The sequence below is a fragment of the Drosophila subpulchrella genome, chromosome 3L (assembly GCF_014743375.2).
Source record: "Drosophila subpulchrella strain 33 F10 #4 breed RU33 chromosome 3L, RU_Dsub_v1.1 Primary Assembly, whole genome shotgun sequence".
In the NCBI taxonomy this organism is placed as follows: domain Eukaryota; kingdom Metazoa; phylum Arthropoda; class Insecta; order Diptera; family Drosophilidae; genus Drosophila; species Drosophila subpulchrella.
The window spans coordinates 3,358,423-3,382,950 of record NC_050612.1 but is presented as its reverse complement, the minus strand read 5'-3'; the positions used below and the strand labels follow the sequence as shown (position 1 = coordinate 3,382,950).

General features: G+C 39.8%; 1 protein-coding gene across 7 annotated transcripts in view; it reads left to right on the top strand.

Moving 5' to 3' along the window:
* LOC119555673 (calcium-transporting ATPase type 2C member 1) overlaps positions 1-23,678 on the top strand; it is a 45,600-nt gene extending 21,922 nt beyond the window's left edge. The window contains exons 1-6 of one of the 7 annotated variants that reach the window (XR_005219911.1): positions 9,774-9,924; positions 11,080-11,492; positions 12,870-14,583; positions 19,262-19,577; positions 19,636-20,615; positions 21,163-23,677. Coding sequence is in view for 1 of the 7 variants with exons in the window: in XM_037867293.1 (XP_037723221.1) it covers positions 12,870-14,583; positions 19,262-19,577; positions 19,636-20,335 (2,730 nt within the window). In the remaining 6 variants the exon portion in view is untranslated. Of the gene's footprint in view, positions 1-9,773; positions 9,925-10,207; positions 10,357-10,627; positions 11,493-12,869; positions 14,584-19,261; positions 19,578-19,635; positions 21,136-21,162 lie in introns of those variants that run through there. The other 6 variants (XR_005219909.1, XR_005219912.1, XR_005219910.1 and 3 more) reach the window with 6 other exon arrangements.
* The last annotated feature ends 850 nt before the right edge of the window (positions 23,679-24,528 follow it).

Below are 24,528 nucleotides of genomic sequence, written 5' to 3'. Positions count from 1 at the left end.
TGCGTAACTTCAACTCATTAAACGAAACCTCCTCCGAAACCCTCCGTTCAGTTGGTTTGCTGGAGTTTTCATATCTTAGCTGCCATCAAAATTTATGGCATTTGGCATTTGCATAGTCATCGGTTCACATCTTTAACGAGACTATTTGCTCATCATTAGCGCCTGTGTTGGCACCGCCCGTTCGAGTATTGAATGCCGAATAAAAGTTCAGAGCCCTCGCAATTTCGATCATCTCTTCTATAGGAACTCTCTCCCTTGCTGCCACTTAGCTTGTGATTTTTGAGCATTCCGCAGTTCTCCGTGCACATCCGGCGAGCTCGTTAGAATTCTCCTCCTCTGCGGGAGCTCGTTTTCCATGAGACATTTGCTATGCAAACTAACCAGTGGCCCAAGCCCTCGAGCACGGAGGCCAAGAATAATGGGTCCACTTGGTACCCATTTTTTACGCCCGAGGAGCCCTGCTTCTGACCGTTAAGTAACGCACAGTTTCGGGCCACAGTTTCATTTTACGTGGCTCGGAAACGCCCTCAACTTCATCTACCGCTTTTCTTCGACGTCGTCTATTGCTGAGCTATTGCGTTGGGTTGATAAATGTGTCTCGTCTAGCGGTCAGTTTTTTAGTCAATCTGAAGGAACTGTACAAGGAAATATACCGAATAGGTGTAGTTATTTTTTAGGATGGGATGGCGCGCGTAATGCCTAGCAGCAATTTATGGCTGATATAAATAACCAGAGCCATCTAAAAATGATGCGTCTCTGTAGAGCTTCTTTACGCAATACTTTTTCTAATCGTTCATCATAAAATGAACATACTGATAACTATACGTTTTGTTCTTATCATTCCCCGCATACTTTTTTCTGCAAAGCTTGCAGAAAGATGGGATACCTTTTCATAAAAGTGCTGCAATTTGTTTTCCTTTCCTGAGTGCTGCGTCTATAATGGTACACTTGTAAAAAAAATAGTAAGTCCAAGGATTTAATATTTAGTTTAAATAATTGTTTTTATCCATTGCGGTTGTTGTTTTTTTCAAATATGAAAATAATTAAATAAACAGTTATAGCTAGCATAAAAATTTTTTATTTGATTTCAAATACTTAAAGTTAATATGACTAACGTTAAAACTAATAAGTTCTACCTTGACATATATATTTTAAACATCACGTTTTTGTACACACCATTTTTTAACACTTTAACATTTTTAATTCAATATGCAGATATTTTATTTTACTATTCCATTTTTTATCAGTGTATGTACATACTTGTTACTCGTGTTTTCTATGTTTTTTCTTGAATGAAACTGGATCCGAATAAATCCCATTTAATATCGGGAAATACACCGTTCTTTTGGTCCGTTCCACCAAATCGTTGGTATCGGTACAGCTTTAGTACTACAAGTTTTTAAAAGTATAAATGGATAATAAATGAATAGATAATTATTAATACTTAAAAAATGTATACATAATTAGTAAAGTGCTCTGAATCAAGTAACCGCTCGAGCTTCGATATCTGGAGTGCATAAAAACAGATATGAAATACCAAAATAATAATTGCCCTGACCAATTGCACCCAACTGTCTAACTATTCAGCTGGCCAACAGTTTACTTTGCTTGGACATCTTCCGTTTATTTAATTTGCGGATTGGTCATACAATTTTGTCACACAAAAAAATGTCTTTAATTATTTAACAGAACTAATAATTTTATATGGAAATAAATTTGGAAAGGTGAGAAAACAAACTGTAATCAACAGTTGACAAATCACAAAGTATTTCTTAATGATTAACTTTAGTAAGTTCAAAAACGTAAATACGCCCCACAGTAAAGATATTAAATTTTTAATGCTATCACTGAATTAAATAAACTCCACTTGGAGACTTTGGTTCTCTTGCTTCCCGCTAGATTCGGAAGTGCACATGTGAGGACTGTAATAAATGGGATCGGATCTTAAATATTTGTTTTATAAACGCACAAAAGCGTATAAAATATGCAGGTTGCTTTCATTTTTGAAGTTGCTCTATTGTTAGTTGCATTACAATATTTAACTACAGAATACTTAAACCATCTCAGATTTTGTGGGATTAATAAACCCGTTAAAACAGTAGAAGAAAACAAACCACGTTTTCCTGTGTATGCACAAACCGATGTAGTGGGAAAAATAAACAATTTCAATTTGATGGCGCTTGATTGAAATTACTGAGCTAGAAATTGCATGACAATTCCCGATAGACGACGTAGGTGGGCAGAACCCAATATCGCTGAAAGAAGGACGTGGAATATGTCTATAATCTTAACAACTTTTTTAATTTGGGATTACCAAAAGAATCACTAAGCCAATAGGTCGTTGGAATAGATACAAATAAAAAAGCGTAAGAACTGGCCCACAACTTTTTACACATTCCAAAAAATGGTACCATAACATTTTCATAACTAGAAGACCAACATTAACGGAATCGAAACTCAGATCTCTGGAGTGTTTTATCTTTCGTTTTATATCGTTTCATGTCCCAAACTCCGAAGGTAGTGCGAGGGACTTTAAAGGTTGTATCGATTAAGTTTCATGAGTCATGCTGGTTAGTTTTATTCTTTGTACAAGCCGCTGACGCAATGTTTGCGTTATTGAATGCACAGTGCCCAACATCTGCCTCTCCCATCACCATGTTATTGATGCCGGAAATTGTGGCAAGCATCACCGTGGCGAAAACTTCTCCCTAACTAAGCCTCAACTCCGAACAATCATACCTCCTGTTCTCCGTGTGTTTGTGTCCTTTCAAGCAAGGGACGTAAATTAATATACATCTAGAATGATTGCAAACTGCCCCAGAAACCGCAGTGTGTACCCAAGAGGCTTCTTGTGGCCTTCTTTGTTGTCGGCTGTCAAGGCACCATCATTAGTCAACCTAGCTTTCCACCAAAGGAAGGTAAAAGGGCCCGCCGGCTTTCCCTCTAAGTACACGAGTAACCAGAAAGGTAGTTAGCTTCGGCGAACCAAAGCTTGTATACCCTTGAATTTCATGCCATGTCGTAAAAATTAAACGTATATAACAGAAACCGTACACTAAACAAAAATATTTAATTTTCCATGACTCATTAATAATCTGTTTTCATTTCTTTACCCGCTACTCGTAGATAAAAAGGGTTACTAGATTCGTCGGATAGTATGTAACAGGTAGAAAGAAGCATTTTCGACCCCATAAGGTATATATAAATTCTTGACCAAGATCACTAGCCGAGTCGATCTAGCCATGTCCGTGTGTCCGTCCGTATAAACGCTGTGATCTCTGAAACTATAAAAGATAGCATTTTGGGATTATGCATGCAGATTCTAGATTCTACATTCTAGGTTCTATTTTATTTCACCGCCCAAAATTGTGGCTCCTACAGTTTTTAAAAGTTTAGACTACTGGTATCATTGTCGCATATGGGCATTACCAGGGGTCGCGAACGTACGTCCGCACGCACTTAGTGCAATTAAAAACAAGAAAGGAAGTTAGCTTCGGCAAGCCGAAGCTTATATACCCTTGCAGCTATAATTATTAAATTTAAAAACACAAAAAATGATATTCCCAATAGTATAAGATAATATGTCAAAAAACACCGAAGCTATAATTTGTTTCATATTATTTTCGTACCAATTTTCCGATCGTTCCTATGGCAGCTATATGATATAGTCGTCCGATTTTGATAAAATTAAATTCGAAATTCAGAACTAATTAAAAAATGTTATTTCCAAGCGTAGGAGGTTATATGTTAAAAAACACCGAAGCTATAATTTGTTTCATATTATTTTCTTACCAATTTTGCGATCGTTCCTATGGCAGCTAAATGACATAGTCGTCCGATTTTGATAAAATTTAATTCGAAATTCAGAACTAATTAAAAAATGTTATTTCCAAGCGTTGGAGGTTATATGTTAAAAAACACCGAAGCTATAATTTTTTTCATATTATTTTTCCACAAATTTTCCGATCGTTCCTATGGCAGCTATATGATATAGTCGTCCGATTTCGATAAAATTTAATTCAAAATTCAAAATTATTTAAAAATTGTTATTTCCAAGCTTAAAAGTTTATATGCTAAAAAACACCAAAGATATAATTTTTTTTCATTTTTTTGTCCGATTATTCCTATGGGAGCTATAAGATATAGTTGTCCGATCCGGCTGGTTCCGACTTATATACTACCTGCAAAAGATATACGACTTTTGGGAAAGTTTCAGCCCGATAGCTTCAAAACTGAGAGACTAGTTTGCGTAGAAACGGACGGACAGACGGACAGACGGACAGACGGACAGACGGACATGGCTAGATCGACTCGTCTAGTTATGCTGATCAAGAATATATATACTTTATGGGGTCGGAAACGTCTCCTTCACTGCGTTGCAAACTTCTGACTGAAATCAATATACCCTCTGCAAGGGTATAAAAAGAAAAACGTTTTCTGAATTTTTTTGCTATTCGATACAATTTTGTTAGCTCTTTGCATAGTGTAAATGATGGGGTTTATTTCGCTATTATTTTCATAATATTGGCAAAAAACATGCGGTCGCGAAGGTACGCAAAATGGAAGTCGACTTGGGCTTCATCTAGTAAAATGCAAAAATCTGCAAATTGGGACGGAATATTCTGCAGCAATAACTTCACTTTTAAAATGGATTCGTGTAGCTTTCTATCGAGTCTGTTCCTAAGGAAATATCTCCATTTGTATTTTTATACCCTTGCAGAGGGTATATTGATTTCAGTCAGAAGTTTGCAACGCAGTGAAGGAGACGTTTCCGACCCCATAAAGTATATATATTCTTGATCAGCATGACTAGACGAGTCGATCTAGCCATGTCCGTCTGTCCGTCCGTTTCTACGCAAACTTGTCTCTCAGTTTTAAAGCTTTCGGGCTGAAACTTTCCCAAAAGTCTTATATCTTTTGCAGGTAGTATATAAGCCGGAACCAGGCGGATCGGACAACTATATCTTATAGCTCCCGTACACAGAGAAAAAAAAATACCAAAACTGGTCATCAATCGGGTATTTTTTCATATCAATTTTGATCCCTTATGTTGCCATATCATATTCATATTTTCGAACATATGAAATTGATATTTTCGAACATGTCAATTTGGTATTTTTCATACCAGATTGATATGAGCACATATCAAAGTTGTGACCAAATTGTGGTATTTTTTAATATCCAACTGATATGCTTTCATATCAAACTGATATGCTTTCACATCAAACTGATATGCTTTCATATCAAACTGATATTTTTTTTGTATCAATTTGACATTTTTTTCGACATTTAACTCATACCCAGCTTTATATTAAAATCATTTTATTGAGAGAAACAAATTTGTAGTTTTATTTAAAATTTATTTTCATTCAAAGTCTTATGTTACCTATAAAAAATAATTGTAACTTAAAATTACTTATCATAATTAAATAAACTAAAATATTTTTCTTCTTATCATTTTAAGACCAGTTGGTGTGTAATATACATGAATTGGTCGGCCTGCAAATTCGTTTATATTTATTATCTTAGTATTATTTATAAGTGAGCCAATTTCATAGGATTGGTAATGCTAATTAAAGCTGCTCACAAAAAATTCCTTTGTTGTGAAATAAATTTCATGTTTTCGAACGATTTTGTAGAGCTCTATAACTGATGAAACATTTTTAGTTAAAAAGTATTCTTTTTTGTACGTGGTACCTTTAAAATTCAACTCCTTTATGAATTTATCCTTAAATTTAATATTAGTTTTGGCACAGTCGTATCCAATGCGCAGACATCAATGTGCTAAAATTTGAAATTATTACAACCTATTATGAAAAAATTAAAAATTAAACTTACTTGTGCTTGCTTCCATTTTTGGAGCTTCTCGCGGAACTCGGATTTCAGACCAAGATGTTCTCTCTTGGAAAATATTATATCAAGATCTAAAGCACTAATGTACTGCAGCCTTTCGTAGTTGTATCCACACTCTAGGAATATATTGCAAAAATAAGTCTCAACTAATAATGGCTATGTTGATTTATAAAAACCTAAAAGCAGGTCAAGCACAACCAAATCGGCCTCGTGGTCCGTAAGGAATTGAAGCAAAAGTGGATCCTCCATTGTACTTCGACAAACTAATGCACAAATAAAGTCATTTAGTTAAAATTATACATACTTACCAAGTAATTACATTTATAAACACCTTAAACTTTTCTTTTGTCACGTTTTACACTAAAATTGACGCAGTAAATAAAAGTGGGACCACCGCATACAAAGCGTAATTATACCGTTGTACACAGAATATACACAAAAAGGACGAATTTACAGTCATACTATTTTTTCGAAGACTTTTCGATGTTACGTTTGATATGAAATCTTATCAACTTGCTAAGTATTCATATCATTATGATACGGATTCATATTAACATTTGAAGTTGATATGATTTCGTATCATATTGATATGAATTCGAATCTTTTTGATATGAAAAAATTGATATGTGAAAATTGAGGAGACAATATCAAACGGGTATTGTTCCGTTTTTTTCTCTGTGTAGGAACAATCGCAAAAAAAAAAGTTTTAAAAATTATATCTTTCGTGTTTTTAAGCAAATAACCTCCTAAGCTTGGAAATAACATTTTTTAATTAGTTTTGAATTTCGAATTAAATTTTATCGAAATGGGACGACTATATCATATAGCTGCCATAGGAACGATCGGAAAATAGGTGGAAAAATAATATGAAACAAATTATAGCTTCGGTGTTTATCAACATATAACCTCCTACGCTTGGAAATAACATTTTTTAATTAGTTCTGAATTTCGAATTTAATTATATCAAAATCGGACGACTATATCATATAGCTGCCATAGGAACGATCGGAAAATTGGTGGAAAAATAATATGAAACAAATTATAGCTTCGGTGTTTTTCAACATATAACCTCCTACGCTTGGAAATAACATTTTTTAATTAGTTCTGAGTTTCGAATTTAATTTTATCAAAATCGGACGACTATATCATATAGCTGCCATAGGAACGATCGCAAAATCGGTGGGAAAATAATATGAAACAAATTATAGCTTCGGTGTTTTTTGACATATTATCTTATACTATTGGGAATATCATTTTTTGTATTTTTAAATTTAATAATTATAGCTGCAAGGGTATACAAACTTCGGCTTGCCGAAGCTAACTTCCTTTCTTGTTTTTGTTGAATAAAGTACCGGACGCGAACGTACGGGTCGCGAACTTACGATTTTTCCATGTTGTTTTATTAACAGTTAATTGAACATGTTTTCGTTCTCTTTGAATTTTTATCTACTGATTAGATTGTAATAAAGATATTTGCTAGAAAAAGTGCAAACAAATCATATGATTTCCATGCAAAATAATTAAACATAAGATGCCTTTAAAATTAGCTAAAAATGAAACAAGTATATTTTTTCAGTTTTCAGGGAAATTTCTTCAACAAAGCAAATGAAATATGCTTTAGTTCCACACTATTATGAAAATATGGCCATTTACTTATGAAAATACGCAAAAAATACGATGATTATGAAGATTTTTTTGTTTCGGGCCTGATTGACCATTTGGCGCATATGCCCATATTCAACAATCATGCGGGGCGCTTATACTACATATAAGATAAATTGTAAAAGTATATTTGTTTCGAACTTTGCTAGCTTAGTAAGAGCTATCTCTTCATACCTGTTACTCGTAGAGTAAAAGGGTACACTAAATTTTTTTTAAATATTTTTGAACAATTTATATGAGATTTTGTTTTGATTATTAATGTCCATCTATGTACACTGTAAGTACCAAAAGTAATTCGATGTTATTAGAACATTTTAAGTTTAGAAGACTGAACTGGCAAGCTCTGAGGATCAGAATTATTTTTATGCTTTGAAATTAAAGCTAAAATATATGTTGGTGTACTGGTTTTTGAAACATTAGCAACTCATTTCGAATATACCTTAAAAACATTAAAGCCTTTGAGATTTCCCAAAATGCAAAATGCAAATGTTTGGAAGTTTCAACTCGTTTCAATTCAGAGCAATTACCGTATTTTGTTTCAACGCGCCGAAAACTATGCAACACTAATCCACTGCAAATTCGTTTTAGTTTAGTTTATCTCTCATATGCACTGTTGCATTTGATCAATAATAATATTTTTATATAGGTGGCCTCGAATTCAAATTAATTACGGATTGCCTTTACATAGACACATCTACTCAGTTATTGAAAATGGCTTGGGTAACCTGCATTATTTCTGGAATCAGATAATTGTCCACGCTTACAACTGCTTATGCAAGTCAAAACAAGTCACGCGGAGTGGAGGTCTCTGAAAGTGCGATGCGATTGTTTTTGGTCGATAGTGCGGTGGCAGGTTCCCAAACATTGTAAAGGGTGCTAATAGGCCAGCGATCAGGAAATCTCACGCGCTGCCTAGAACATTTGCATATGAAAATTGTAAGGGCAGCGGCGACACAATGAACAGGCTTTCCCAAAAATAGCGATTGCTGCAGATAGCGGATCCATGTAATTGAGTAATTAGCAGTGGCGAAACAATTGTAAGCGAAACCGCTAATAGCCGCATATCACCCCGCTGAAAACATCCGATGGTCTGGGATCCCAATAGTATACTAAAGATACTTTACTTAAGATGTGCGCGTGCCGAACAATTAAACCAGCTTACTGACAAGGCTTTTTTTAAATATTGACCGAATATGGGTTTGATTTGGTATTTGAATTGTTCTTGCTTACTTTACACTGTTACACTGTTTGTATCTTAAAACATCAAATCGTTCTGCAGTTTGGTTTATGTATTTTCTATACTAAACCTTTCGACCCCAACTTTTTTCCTGTGATAGGATCATTTTGCTTATATTTTTCTTTTTCGATGCAAAATATATGTAATTTTGCAAACCAAAAAGTTTGCCCTTCCACTTGCTTACTTGAGCATTGTTTGACTCTATTTGATTTTCTTTTTAGTTGTCAACCCTTTACATAAATTGTACAAAATATTAAACAATTTTGACACCCATATACAATGTATATTATACATCCATGAACTTTTTAAACATATCAATACATAATTTTAAAGTTAATTCGTGTCTATTTTACTTTCAAAAATTTTTACGATGCATATGTACATATGTTTATGAATAAGCAGTTCGTTCAAAACCAGCTAAGTGAAACAGGAAATATGAGATAGGAATTAAAAACTCAAACTCAAAATCAAAACTGAACATTTCGGCACCAAGTTGTGGGCAGTATTTAAGTTTCGTGCTCATAACGCGTGTGTATGCTTTAATTAAAAAAACACGACACGTCCCCAACTCCAATCTGAACCTGACCGAAACAAACATTATCATATGATTTCAGCGATAACAGAGCATAGTCTGCAGCCTAATTGGAGTCGCTCTCTTGAAACTTTGGGCTTGCGTTCCAACAGCCGCCCGTGCTGTTAGTGGTGCCCTCTCGCTCTGGCGACTGCGCGCTCTCTCAGACTGTACACTTACCTCTCCTTTCGGAGAGCAGATCTTGCATCTCCCTTTTTTACTGACTTACGGTGGCTTACGTTTTGCTGGCACTTACGTTTACGTTAACGTAGCTCGATCACATTTCTTGCCTTGCGCACTTACGTTTTGTTCGTTGTTCATCGTTCAGTTCTCATCTTGCATCTCCCTTTTTTACTGACACTTACGCTGAGGCTATCTCCCTCTTTTACTGACACTTACGGTGGCTTACGTTTTGCTGGCACTTACGTTTTACGTGACGTCGCTCGATCATTTTTCTTGCGTTGCGCGTTTTTCTGGTTTTCCGACAAAAAACATCGGGAACAAATAGTGAAACAAAGCGATACGATTTCGTGAATCGAAACAGGCTGTTTTGCATGGACACACTTAATTAAGCCTCCCCCGCCCCCCTGCCCACTGTCGCGTGAGTTGAAAGCAATCGGCGGCTGCCCGCGCCCGCTGTTAGTGTCTGCGTCTCTCTCCCACACTGGGAATTGTTTGTGCCGCTGCCATTGTTGTTGTTGTTGTTGTGCCGTGATTGTCGCCTGTTTTTCACATTATCTGCCGCCTTGTTTCACCTGTCCACATCTCTGTTGTTGTTGCTGCTGTCGCTGTGGCTGCTGCTCCCACCCACCAACCCACTCCCACGGCACCCCCCACCCCCCACCACCCACCTGCCGCGCCGCAATTCAATCAATTTACCTTCCTAACAACCTCCCCGATAAATGCTCGTTCAGTCGAGTTCCGAGCTCCCGACGCAGCGATCAGAAAGTATCTCCGTGCCAGTGCGGTCCCAGACCTCGGCTTCCGGTGAAAGTGCCCAGTTCGAAAGCTCGAGTCTTCACCTCTGCCCGTAGTAAATAGAGCCAGAATCAAGAAGCAAAACGTCTCGGCCACGTTTTCGAATTTCTAACAAGCTGGAGAAACTAGCCCCCGGTTCTCCAGAATTCTTCGTCAGACGGCGTCACTCATACCAATCGTCTGCTGAAAGAATTGCCTCTTACTGTGGACACTGGTTAACACGAGAGATGTTCAATGTTAATACGTTGTATTTTTCATAACAATCAATAGTTAAATTTTGAATTTCCCTGTGTAATTTTGACGTGGAAGTTTAATTTCAATCATTAAGAAATAACATTTAGCAAGCGCGGTCTCAAATATAATTAATTCAATCAGAGCATAGCTTGATTACTCACGCTCTATCTTTTAAATCTACAACTTATTTAAAAACAGCACTTTTGGGGTGTTTTTTATTGTCCCCATGGACAAGGCTTGAAAGCCTTAAAACCCACTTTAAGTTTAACATGACAGCATCATAAATTAGTATTCCCTGTGTTTACTCTCATGAGCCCCATTATGTTTCGACGCAAAGCGTTAAAAAATTAAAAAAAAGAAAGACTCTGCTAACCAAGTCCACTGTACGTCGCGGAATTCCCTTTGTAGCCAAAGTATGGTGGCTTGACGTCTTTGGTTTTTAAATTTCTTTGTCAAAATCCAATCAAAGCGGAGTGGGACATCGAGAGCTGTCGATGACCCACGTCGGCTGACTGCGATTTTCGATTTGATATTTCCTTATCAGATTCGCGCGATATCTTTTCTACTGCCGAGAGTGCTGCAAACAGTGACTGCTCAATATTCCCGACAATGAGAACTCCTACTGGGTGACGCGGAACTGGGCGATCTATCCAGCTGTAACCCCGGAACCACTCGCCTCGTAAAGCTCCATTGCCGATCTAAGCGCACGTACCATGTGCGGAGGGATATTTGAGGCTGGCAAACTTCAGTAAACTTTAGTATTCATGCTCGCATCTCGTTCGTGACGGAACAAATAAAACAAGCTGCAAACAGGCCCAGAATCGATTGGCGTGCGTCCCCGAATGTCGAGTGGCGAGAGGGTCGGAAGGTCTCAACCCTCGCTCTAATGATAAGAATTCGTCCCATCGTCGTCGTTTTTTCTGATCCAACAAAATGATAGTCATCAATGCCTCCGACGTAAGTGGTGCCACTAACTCATATACTATGCCAACTCACTCATACCTTTGTGTGTACATATGTTTGGGATTGGGTTGGAGGTTGTGGTTTGTTCATAAGTAAATCTTTATTGATCTTCGTTTGGCCGTCCATAGAGAAGTATGCTAATTCTTACGAGTTTCTCTCCTTCCAGAAGTCCTGAAAGATGCTTAGAGCTAGGCGCACCATTAGTATTTTTATTGAGGAGCAGGTACAGAGTAATAAACACACGGATCTAGAGTCTCCGATTCAGGTGCAGACGTAGCTTCGCGCCTAAGCTGGGGAATTCCGGGTGTTGGTGGTTAAATTTCTCGTTAAACCTTTGCATTGCTAATCCAGCCGACTTGTTGAAATTTATTGCCCAAGACTTGGTTGCAAATTAGCAAACTCTGGCTTATGTAACGCTTAGTACCCCTTACAACAGGTGAAGTCTATCCGGTTTACCGGGAAGGGACTGACTGGTACTGAGCGATTAACTCGCTTGGAGATAATGTGGGAGAATCGCAAGGCAATGTTTTGGGAAGGTACCAGCTTCATACCATTTCCCACCGGCATTTAGGGCACGAATCTCTAGATCATCGAAGCCCGCACTCTAATATGCCAATCACGTTTCGCAACTATTTTTTAGAATGTTTGTCCAAAAGCCGCTGGCTTTCAAGTGCACAGTTCCATTTTACAAAACCCATTTTATTTGCCTTTCGAAAAGCGACAACTGTGAGCCAGTTTTTGTATGCAGCATTTGAATACACAGATCCACAAAGAGAATATTACCGACTGAGGTGTGGTGGCGATGGGCCGAGAGCGCCCTCGAACAGAAAAGCCACCAAAGTTTTATGTCTTGCAATAAAACCAAAAAGTCTACACGTGTGAATTCGGGACATGTTATTCGATAGTTCAATACAAATTTAGGTAGCCGTTTATTTTGGCAATATATCTGTGGAATAAAACTGATGACTTTAATAATGCGCTAATGTACGCTGGCAGCTCTCCATTTCAGTTGGTTCCATCTCACCAAATACTAATTAAAGAACCCAAAAAAAAAACATTTTAAATGATGTGTGCATTATACTCGGCTCGGCGGTCTCAACGGGTAGTATGCCAACCATGTGCGACTCCAAGAATAAAGACATGTTGATGACTGCAAATTAGCAAGGCTTCAGGGGGAGAATACATGCTGTTGGCCATTAAGTTTGTTGTCAGGACCAAGTGGAAGTTGTAATTAAAACTGGGGGGTTTGGCTGCCGAGAATGGTGGTCAATGCATGTGCACCCTGATAAAAATAAGCTTTTAAAATAAAATCAACTACTGATCCATTCAAAAGATTTGAAAGAATTTAACCATTCCGTTCTTTCTCCCCAGACGGGTCTAACCCTCACACCCGAAATGTTGCTATCCACCTCGGAATCATCGACCCACAGCGCCTCCGAGGTCGCCGGACGACTGCAGGTCGACGTGCGGACCGGCCTCAAATGGACGGAAGCTAAGTACCGTGCCAAGATTATCGGGCACAACGAGCTGCTGCTCGTCGCAGAGGACCCCACCTGGAAGAAGTATATTGAGCAGTTCAAGAACCCGCTCATTCTGCTGCTCCTTGGCTCGGCCCTGGTGTCCGTGATCATGAAGCAATTTGACGACGCCGTGAGCATAACCATCGCCATCCTGATCGTCGTCACGGTGGCCTTTATTCAGGAGTACCGCTCCGAGAAGAGCCTGGAGGAGCTGAAGAAACTGGTGCCACCCGAGTGTCACTGTCTGCGGGAAGGTCGTCTGGACACTTTCCTGGCACGCGAACTGGTTCCCGGCGACATCGTGCACCTTAACGTGGGCGACAGGGTGCCCGCCGACGTGCGCCTTTTCGAGGCCGTGGACCTGTCTATCGACGAGAGCAGCTTTACCGGCGAAACGGAGCCTGCGCGCAAGATTACTGATGTCCTGCTCAACAACACGAACGTAAAGGACCACAGCAACATGAAGAACATAGCTTTCATGGGCACACTGGTGAGGTGTGGCAATGGTAAGGGCATCGTTGTCAGCACTGGGGAGCGCAGCGAGTTCGGCGAGGTCTTCAAGATGATGCAGGCAGAGGAGGCTCCGAAGACGCCGCTGCAGAAGTCGATGGACATCCTGGGCGCCCAGTTGAGCTTCTACTCCTTTTTGATTATCGGCGTCATAATGCTGCTGGGCTGGCTGCAGGGCAAGCCGCTCTCGGAGATGTTCAACATCAGCGTCTCGCTGGCCGTGGCGGCCATTCCCGAGGGCCTTCCCATCGTAGTGACAGTCACCTTAGCGCTTGGAGTGATGCGGATGGCTAAGCGGAACTCTATCGTAAAGAAGCTGCCCACTGTTGAGACCCTGGGCTGCGTGAATGTCATCTGCTCTGACAAGACGGGCACCTTGACCAAGAACGAGATGACGGCCACGATCATTATCACTTCAGACGGATACATGGCGGACGTGACCGGCGCCGGCTACAACGACCAGGGAGAGATCCACATTCGGCACTGCAACAACGTGGAGATGGCCAAGACCAATATTAACAACCTCCTGGAAATCGGGGCGGTCTGCAACAACGCTTACATCCAGAATGGGACGCTGCTGGGACAGCCCACAGAGGGAGCTCTCGTGGCGGTGGCCATGAAGAACGGCATGTACGCCACAGCAGAGAACTACGTTCGCATCCAGGAGTACCCTTTCAGCTCGGAACAGAAAATGATGGCTGTCAAGTGCATCCACAAATACAACAACAACAAGGAGGAGATTTTCTTCGCCAAGGGGGCACTAGAGACGCTCCTGCCGCAGTGCACCAAGTACCAGTTCGGCAACCAAACGGTACCACTAACCAAGCAGAACGAGGCAGAGTTCCTAGCCGAGGCGTACGAGATCGGGCGAAAGGGCCTACGGGTGCTGGCACTGGCCAAAGGCCGGTCCATGCAGGACCTGATCTACTGCGGCCTGGTCGGCATCACTGACCCACCGAGGCCCCTTGTGCGGGAGTCCATCGAGATGCTGATGCAGAGCGGAGTGCGGGTTAAGATGGTGACTGGAGATGCCCAGGAAACAGCCTTAGCTATCGGTGAGTAATTGGGATTCTTGGTGGGTTGATTTAAGCACATCCTGGACAAACATTGCGTCTTTATGAATCATATTTGTTTCCATGCCAATCTGAAAATTGACGACTTGGTTGAGTGAAACCCCAATTATAAAGTCCTTAAGCAGCTTCGTTGTGGAACCATAACCCAAACGAAACTATGTAAATAGATTTGTCCCAGGCCGCATAACTAAAAGCGGCAAGGCTCGTCCCTCACTTCCACCGAGCTCCCTTGACAGGCCACAATTCAAGTCTGAGGAGAAGAAGGGAGTACTCCACAGAAGACATAGAACTCCAAACTCCATACATCGACGAGGACATGTGGGCGAGTAAAGGGTTGTGCTCAAGGGATTGGGTCGTGCAATGAGTCTGTGCCAACCAGGCAACAGAATTAATTAACCATGGGCCAGTGGCTAGAGTTTCAAGATTTTCAGCTCGAGAAGTTTTTCTCTTGGGCAGTTCTTATTAGGAGCGCTTGCGTGTGCGAGTCTAAATCTGAAGTTTTCCACTCAAGGGTAGAGTTAAAGTTACATGAAGTGGTTGCTAGTGTCGACTCGGGACAATCTTACCTACTAATAAAGAGTTTTGTATGCCCGGAAGTACAGACTTCAATGTTCAACTCGTCGGGTATTGGGGAACATGAAAAAATGCACTTGCTGTACAAGAAGCGGGCAAATACAAAGCTAGCTCACCAAATTGGAAAAGATAGCGTGCGCACAGCACAAAGGAGTCGGTCGAGAGTGAAGAGCAGAGAAGGGAAGCCAATCTCAGGTAGCTGGCTCCTTTGGGGTTCTACCGTCGAGCAGGAGCCCCACATCAAATATCCTGAAAAGTAGGAAAAATAAAAGAACTGAACAGAGCATCGACATCGTCGTCAGCAGTCAGAAATAATTAACTGAGACCCTTATCTCTCCGCACCCGAATATATGTATCACAGAATCAGCATCGTCTCCACCGTCCTCATCATTCGCGCATCTGCGGCGGACAGGAATACATCATCTGCATGGGCTATGAACTGGGTTTGGGTGCTTGCCCCGCAGAAAAACAGCTCAATATAGTTTTCCCAATCCCTCAAATTTGATTTTAACTATTTCATTTTCTGTTTGGGCTAACACAGAAGGAAGCACGTCAACAGCCCCTGCTTTGCAATTTCACTGGCTTTGTCCTAGCTGTTTTTGTCTGCAACCCGCTTACAAGCTATCTATTTGAGCGGCTTTACGTAAAATTCTGCTTGCGGCCGAAACCCTGGATGCTCTGCCTATTACCGTGTTTTTTAGGTTCAGCAACTTGACGCGAATTGCATCGACTAATCAACAAAATGCATGTATGTAGTTTATAGTAGAGAATTGTAGGGAACAATAGCATGCTTCAGACACAGAAGTGATCTCAATACACAAAATACAGAAAATAACAGATTACATTACAGTTACTAAATAAAAGGGGATAAATAACGATTAAAGAATGATTTTTATAGTAAAAGTTATACCTGATACGGTTCTTGGTCTAAACTGATTATTGTGTGTATGAAAATTACAGCCAAGTTTTAAACCTTTATCTATAAGTAATCTATGAAAATTGGAAAACTAAATCAAGTTACAACTTTTAAAACTTAAGCTCATGTAAATTTTCTGCCTTAATCCCAATTTCCCCAAAGGGGACACTACAATTAGCGAAGTGCATTCTGAAATGCCTGGAATCGTCAGAATAATCCAGCATGTTGATTGCGTATGGGGTCCTTCCGGAGGTCGGAGAACACAAAAAGGAGCGGAGACTCAGCAACCTGTCGAATGAAATTGTCACGTACATGAACTGCTTAACAATACTGAACTGCAAATGCAAATGACACTCGGAGAGAACATTTTCTTCACTCGTTCGCGACCCATGCGAAGCTTTCAATTACCAAATGAAAGATTTTACTTTTTAACTCGTTGGTGCTTGGTCTTTAAAAACTCATTCTACTAAGGACCTAATTTCCTGTGTGGGGTTCGTCGGCATTCAAAGTGCCTGTTCAAATGGCAAGCGAAATGCTGATGCTCTGTTTTAGGCGCATTACATTTTCCTAAACTTTGCCGCAACAAGATGCAACTTTTGCATTCGGGTGCACTAGATTATGCCTAATCCGCTTTCGGCTTGCGGTCATGCTGCGCTTTGTGACAATTTTATAAGCTCACATTTTTCGTTTATTTCCCTTTTCTCAGCTGAACTTTTTTTTAGCCTCACATGCCTCACAGTGACACGAACATATTCTGTATAGCGGACCGAAAAAAGTTTTCCTGAGAGTGTTATTTTTGCCTGATGTAGTCATTTTTAGGTTACTCTTGGAGTAAAGGAGTGGCGTTGCTTTAGGGCTAGAGTAGAACAATGCAGTATGCATGTACTCCTTGAGTGCCAATTGGCATTTTCACGGTCTATTGGATCCAACAATATAACAAATAAAGCATATTTTTTTTATACCCGTTACTAGTTTAGTATTCGAAAAGTTTATGTAGTATATATATTCTTAATTAGGATCACTAGCCGACTCTATCTAACCATATCCGTCTGTCCATCTGTCTGTAATGTCTAGATTCCTAAGCTTCTGATTCCGCGCAACATTATCCGATTATCTGACCGCCCACAACTGCGGCTCCCAAGTTTTGATGCTACAATAATACTAACTATATTTCAACTGAAATGTATTGTTTCGTCAATACCTATCGATTGATAAAAAGATGTGACGCCCACATAGCGCTGATTGTGTATCTCCAGTGTGAGGGAGCCACTTCCTTAGCTAACGGGTATCTGATAGTCGAGCCACTCGACTATATCTCTTTCCCATGTTCGTTTTTTCTTGGTTTTGCGATAAAATTGAAGCTTTATGCAGGGCTTATAAATGTTTCCGGCGTGGCAGACGCACTACTGTCATCAGCAGAAATTGAAAACCGAAATAGATTCGGAATTGCAGTTTTCCGCGACGTAGACGGCAGGTAAACAATGGCAACATTCGTTAAACCCCGTGTGCCCCACCTCTAGCCCGTTGACCCTGCTGTGTAGCGTGAAAATTGAAAACAGACGACTCGCTTTTGCGGTCAATGTCGCAGCTTCGATGTGTTGGCACAGATACTGCATGATAAATTGAATTTTAAATCCATTTTAATATTGCATCGGCAATTGTTTTCCGAAAAGCTTGGTTGACATAGTCAGGGTGTCGAATGAAATTCTACCAAGCTAGCTTCAGCCAACAATTTAAATTCTTGGGAGTTTTTCTAAACATTAGTTATCGCTTTCAAGTAAAGTTGTGCATGTTCGCTCATATCTCATATGTACGTGCATTAAAGAATATATAACGTTGGAGAACCATTAATTAATTTTATTGGACTCCTGATACTGTGACAAAACAAACAAAAAACTGTATATCTATATTGATTTGTTAACGATGACAAAGAAAATACACACAAAGGAACATATGTATCCTGTACCATACTTTTTTAGGAATAGTTTTCACCCTGCGGCTTTCGAGTCTAGTATGCCAAAAGACTTTCTCCGCATCCTTTGAAGCAAACTACAACATGGCCGAGATAATAACGGGCACTGGAGTTTGTTTTGCTTCAAATTGGCACCAAGGCGACCGCCGTCTGCAGGCTACAGGCTCCTCAATGGCTTGCTATTAAGCCAGGAGACTGCGGGCAGACCATGCGAACTGAAACAGACCCGAATGGGAGGAAAATAGTGCACAGATAGCGACGCTGGAGCTGGCCACCTCTATAATTTCCTGCAGCAGCCCGTTGGCTGCTTTTAATTGTCTGGGAACCCAGCGAGTAGGGATTCAAGTCGCTGAACGCGTTTTAATTACGTCTTATTTTGCTCATTTCGCCGCACATCTTTCCATTGGGCCCACCCTGTTGCTTTTGTTGCAGACTGTTATTATTTACTTCAGTGCTCTGGCTTAAATTTTGCACAAACAGATGAGCACGGGGATAGGACCGGCGTAGTGCTCGGTGCTCGGCAGGACAAATACGCGGGCGCCATAATGAAAAATGGCGACGCAACTTTTTGCAAAAGTTCTCTTGGCGCTATTGTTGTCGTCCCTGTCTCCCACAGCTGCTGCCACCCATCGTGCGCACTCCATAAACGCGCTCGAGTGCAAAGCGAAAGGAGGCAGGGGTGTTATCGGCAGACGGGCGGGGAACCGGGTCGATCCTTCTAAAGTTTTTGAACTTTACTGCTGGGTTTCAATTGAATTTTCGAGGACAAACAACTCTTTGCAAGCACACCCCAGAAATTAACAATTGTTTTTGCATTTTCTTCGGGGATTAAGATCCAAGTCGGCGGTTTCAAGCTGTGCCGGCACACATGCCGCTCCTATCCCGGCTCTCCTCGTCTTTCCAGCACTTCAGCCACCTCCACTCGCCTGTTGCTCGCTGTAGCTCAGCGCCAATTGCTTGGAAAATGCAATGAAAGACGATTTGCTTGAGTGCGTTGGCACAAGGAAGGAGCTTCGGTGCCAGGTGAGAGCGGATTACAAGGCATTAGAAGTAAACTCGAGGACGGAAGGGACTTCACTCCTAATTTGATTGCCACCACCCCCTTCAGCCCTACTCCTTTGACATTGTTTGGATTGAATAATGCGGGGCATTCTGTATTGGTCTTCCTCTTTTTACGACCCTTTTTCACCCTCTTCCAGCGAATCTCATCGGCATCGACACTATTCACCACCAGACTCTGTCCGGTCAGGAGATCGATCAAATGAACGAGCACCAACTGGACAAGGTGGCCAACAACGTGAGTGTCTTCTACCGCGTATCGCCGCGCCACAAGCTGGAGATAGTCAAGTCGCTTCAGCGCACCGGCAACATAGTCGGCATGACTGGCGACGGTGTGAACGACGGAGTGGCTCTGAAGAAGGCGGACATCGGCATTGCCATGGGCAAAAACGGGACGGATGTATGTAAGGAGGCGGCAGACATGATTTTGGTCAACGACGATTTCCACACCATCATGTGAGTAGACTCAAGCCGACTTAATGGTCCAGCTGTACTTAACTTTCTTCCCCCGCAGCGCCGCCATCGAAGAGGGCAAGGGCATCTTCTACAACATCCGGAATTTCGTGCGCTTTCAGCTGAGCACATCAATAGCCGCCCTGGCGCTCATAGCTTTGGCCACTCTGATGGACATTGCCAATCCCCTCAACGCCATGCAGATTCTATGGATCAACATCATAATGGATGGTCCGCCCGCCCAGTCCTTGGGCGTAGAGCCCGTGGACCATGATGTCCTCAAGCAGAAGCCGCGAAACGTTAAGCAGCCGATGATTACCAAGTCAGTGGTGGTGAACGTTCTGCTCAGTGCCAGCATAATAGTGCTGGGCACGCTTTGGGTGTTTCAGCGCGAGATGGCCGACGGCACGCTAGGGAAGACCAAGCGGGACACGACCATGACCTTCACTTGCTTCGTATTCTTCGACATGTTCAATGCGCTTTCCTGCCGCTCGCAGACAAAAAGCGTATTCACCATCGGACTGACCACCAACCGCATGTTCCTGCTGGCCGTCGCCTTCTCCATCATTGGGCAAATGCTGGTCGTCTACTTTCCGCCGCTGCAGATGGTTTTCCAGACGGAAGCCCTTACGCCATACGACATCTTCTTTCTGGTCTCCCTCACCTCCTCGGTTTTGGTTGTCTCCGAGATAAAGAAATGGTTCGAACGCACCATGGAGCGCAAGATGTACAGCACCCGCTCCGAGCTGGACTTTGTATGACAAAAAGCAAGCGCTAGAGAAGACATGCACCCCAAAGCCGAGTAAATTAAATAACTAAACAAAAAAACCCATAAAAAGCAAAACTATGCCAAAACAAGCGAGAAGCGCGGCGAAGTACAGCCACAGAGAAGCAAAAGCCGGAACAGGAGCAAGGGAGCAGCGATGTGTGTGTTTACTTTTATATTTGACTCGACCAATTAGGAAACATTTAGTCGGCAATGTGGTTTTCGACCAGACTGGGCGAAACAGGGAATTTCATAGATTTGACGAAAGCTTCCAGGTTTGTCCTTTGCTCTCTGTAATTTTTGCATTGTCTTATAAATTGCGAAGAGTTCTGTTTTAATTTAACATACTGTATTGTGTTTATTATCTAAGTAGACAATTTGTGAGTAGAACGTTTCTTTTTGTTCGCTTTGTACAACATATTTAAAAAAGTTTCAAAAACAATTAATATCTCAGCGTCTATCGCATAAAATGTATTAAGTTCTCCAATTGGCTGGAATGGCTATCTTTCATTTACTTTCCATTTCCATTTTATGTCTAAGTGCTGCTCTAGTTTTTAATGCTCATCACGCAAATTAAGTCAATTCAAAGTGTTTAATATTCTTTAAAAATGTCTGCGAAAACAGTTTAATGTGATATTATTTTAAGCACATAATCCTGATCATCTCACAAGTGGGCGGAATGCAATTTTGAATTTATGTTGATTTGCATATTAGCTTGTGAAGCCCATTATTTTAATTTTGGAAAATAAAACTTAAACTGTAAAGAAATTGAAAAACACAATTTCGGAATTTTAATTTCTGATTTACTTTTTTTCCCCGCAGCGAAGCAACTGGAAACCTATCGCTTGATTCGGTTTCGTGAGTCCGATAAAGTTCTACAGGCAAATGCTGATTATACTAGGTATCCGTCAACACAAAGGAAAATAATGGATATGAGTTAAAGAGGGCAAGAAAAGGACAAAGCATGGCGTAGTTAAATAAAACATGGTTTTTTTTGGTAACATTGTTAAATAATTTATTCGGTATTTGAAAAGCAAACAATCAATTTGTGTACCTTACATGAACGCAAATTGAAACTCTAGCGCGTTAGCAATTAAAGAAAAACATTTTTACAAAAGCATCTCCAGAGGAAAATCAAATGGAGAGTAAAGTTTTTACTATGAACAACTTTACATTTAAAAAAATTCGATTATAGTTTTTCTTGTTTTGGATAGGAACAAAATAGATCAAAAGCACTAAACCCACTGCAAAATTTCACAGGGCAAACAGCACCACATTCAAATGTACCGTAATTTCTTAAATAACATTCGTATTTTAAATTCAAGTGTTTATTCTTAGAATATATATTCTTGAAGCTGCGTACTTACAAAAATTTAGTTTCTGGGTTAAATTGAATACAGATGCAATACGCTCATTAAACGTCAAAAGAATTATACCAATGCAACGTATCTTGCGAATTGTAATCAAAAGTATGCATCTTATTAGTCAATTAATGCATTTTTAATACATTTAAAGGAATATTTATTAAACTCAATAGAACCCCAAGATTTATACAAACTATATAACTAAACTCTTAAATATCATTGACATTCGATTCATATCATAACTCAGAAGTGTAATAACCCATGAAAGGCATTTTCACATGTAGAACTAGAGTTCACTTATGCACTGGGAGCATATCACATTTTCCGATGGTGTTTGTTTTCGATCAAAAAACTATAAAAGCATTCGTCATATTTCACAATTTCGTTGAGTGGAATTTGTTTTCGCTTCACTATTGCAATTAATGGACCAATCAAGAAATTATTTATTTGATCACACACATTAAGGTCACGCTTAGCTCGTCAGAGACACGCTCTCATATATCAAGGCAAGGAAAAAAACAGAAAAATGTTAAAAAAAGGAACATTGCATATCAACCTTACCTCCCCCATTTTTTTAGTTTTTAAAAATCACAATACCACTGTGATTGCAATGATCTTTGCATTCCATTATTATCCTCATACGTATTTGACAATATTACCACTCTTAATTATATCTTTCGAACGGAAGGCACGATGGATCAAGTGTACTATCTCACTTGACATTAAATTGTATGCACTTTTTTCAGACCGGCTCTTTCGCTGATTAAAAAAATTCTATCTATGGAAATGGCCCTATAAAAGCCCCTATTTTTCTCGTAATAGGCCATAAGAAGTTTGAACCAACTGCTTCATGCAGCTCTCGTCTTCCGTTCGCAAGATATATTACTTTTAGTTTTAACTTTTAACGCAAATATACTGCAAAAGATTGGTAATATTGTCAAAAATAAGTACAAGGACTCAAATTGGAAGAGATGTGCGTTGCAACAAAGGTGGCACTGTGCACTTAAAAAAATGGTTGGTGGGGTCGATATAAAACGTCCTAAAAAAAAAGGGAAAAAAATGTAATGGAAGAAGCTCGTTCAACAGATCAAGCAATCAACGGCTCATTAAAATTACCCACGCATATAGATATACTAAAATACAGAATACATAAAAACACACATTTACACCCACTCTCATTCACTCACATCTCATCCACAATGGTAACAATAATTAGGAAATTAAGCGAATTAAAAAGTAAATTAATGTCTGAAGGAATATAAAAATTGCACCAAATAATATGCATACAAATATTAGTCAAAACAGGTATACATAAATATATGGAAATTAAACTTAACTACTCAAAGTAATTTATTGCAATACCCAAATTCGGTATTTGCAATATTCAATAATTTGTAATGATTGATTATATTAAACGAGCTATAAACCACAGAACATTCACTACTGTCTATGAATAGTACACGTAAATGTAAATGTCTAACAATGCCGGCTAATTCTATAGCTCCAAGAAGTATGTTGCCTAATTTCGTTATCTACTATATTATATTTTCAATAGAGTTCGGTTAAATGAAATGTACAAACCAATGGCAAACTTACAAGTTCGTAAAATACTTCTTAGAAAAAAGCTTAACCTAAAAATAACTATAACTATCTGTGCTATTAAATGTAAGCTTTAAGAGTATATACATACAAATATATTAATGCCACTATTAAAAACACTTTCATATTTCCGAAATTTTTAAAACATTCCCCCTCACACTAGACATAATTTAAATTGCACTGTCATTGTTGTTTTATTCAAGCTATCTCTTAGCAATGTTGAATTAAACAAAACAACTTAATTTATGATTTGGTAAATCTACTAATATTGGAAAAATCGTAAATGTATATGAATTATGCAACGGTAACAATACTAATATATTAAATATTTATCTGTGGAATATCGCGAAACAAATATTTACTAAATATAATAAACTTTATGTAGTAAATACTTTTGGTTGTGAATTTATTTATTCTCTGAAATATGGTTGGGCGGCTGAAGGGGGAATCGTGTGACGTTTGTGGCACAGCTTAGATACATATATCTATGTTTGCTAAATACACCGTGCAGTACCAGTCATGAGTAATTCATCAATCGACGTATCATCGAGCGCATAGCCTTAAACGTCTTTAAATCCTAGTCATACTGCGTAAGCATTCCCAAACTCCTGACATTCCCTAACTCCCAAAGAACAAACTGGTTCGAGGAACCCAATTACCCATGAGCTAGGGAAAAGGATCTGCACAGAGATTACATTGTATCGCAAGGGGCCCAGTGTGGCCTAAGTGGGGGGATCAGTTGTCTAATCTCCAACCATACATACCTAACCTAACCTATCGTCGAGAATAACTTGGTTTGTCATAAACATTTAATTGAACTTTAATCGACTTTTTTTGGAGAGAGCAAGGGTGTGTTTGTCACGATTATCGATTGATAGCGTCGGATCGTACGAAGTTTAAATGTGAAATGAAGACATTTCACAATACTGCCTTAGAAAATAACATCAATGCAAGCATGTGTAGTCATTTCCGAGTTCGGCGATATCGCATAGGGATCGGCGGCACTTCTCAAAGTCACTTCTGCGTTACTTCTGGAAGTGTCGCCGAAGTCACTCCTGGACGTATCGCCTCGACTCCGAGAACTCACTCAAAAGTGACTTTACACATGCTTGAAGAAGGTATCTAGAAGAGTCTCCCAAATGGAAAATCTTGAATAAAAATATCTTTCTTAACTTATTTTGCAATATTTTGCATTTATTTTTCGTATAAAGGCTTTGTCCGCTTG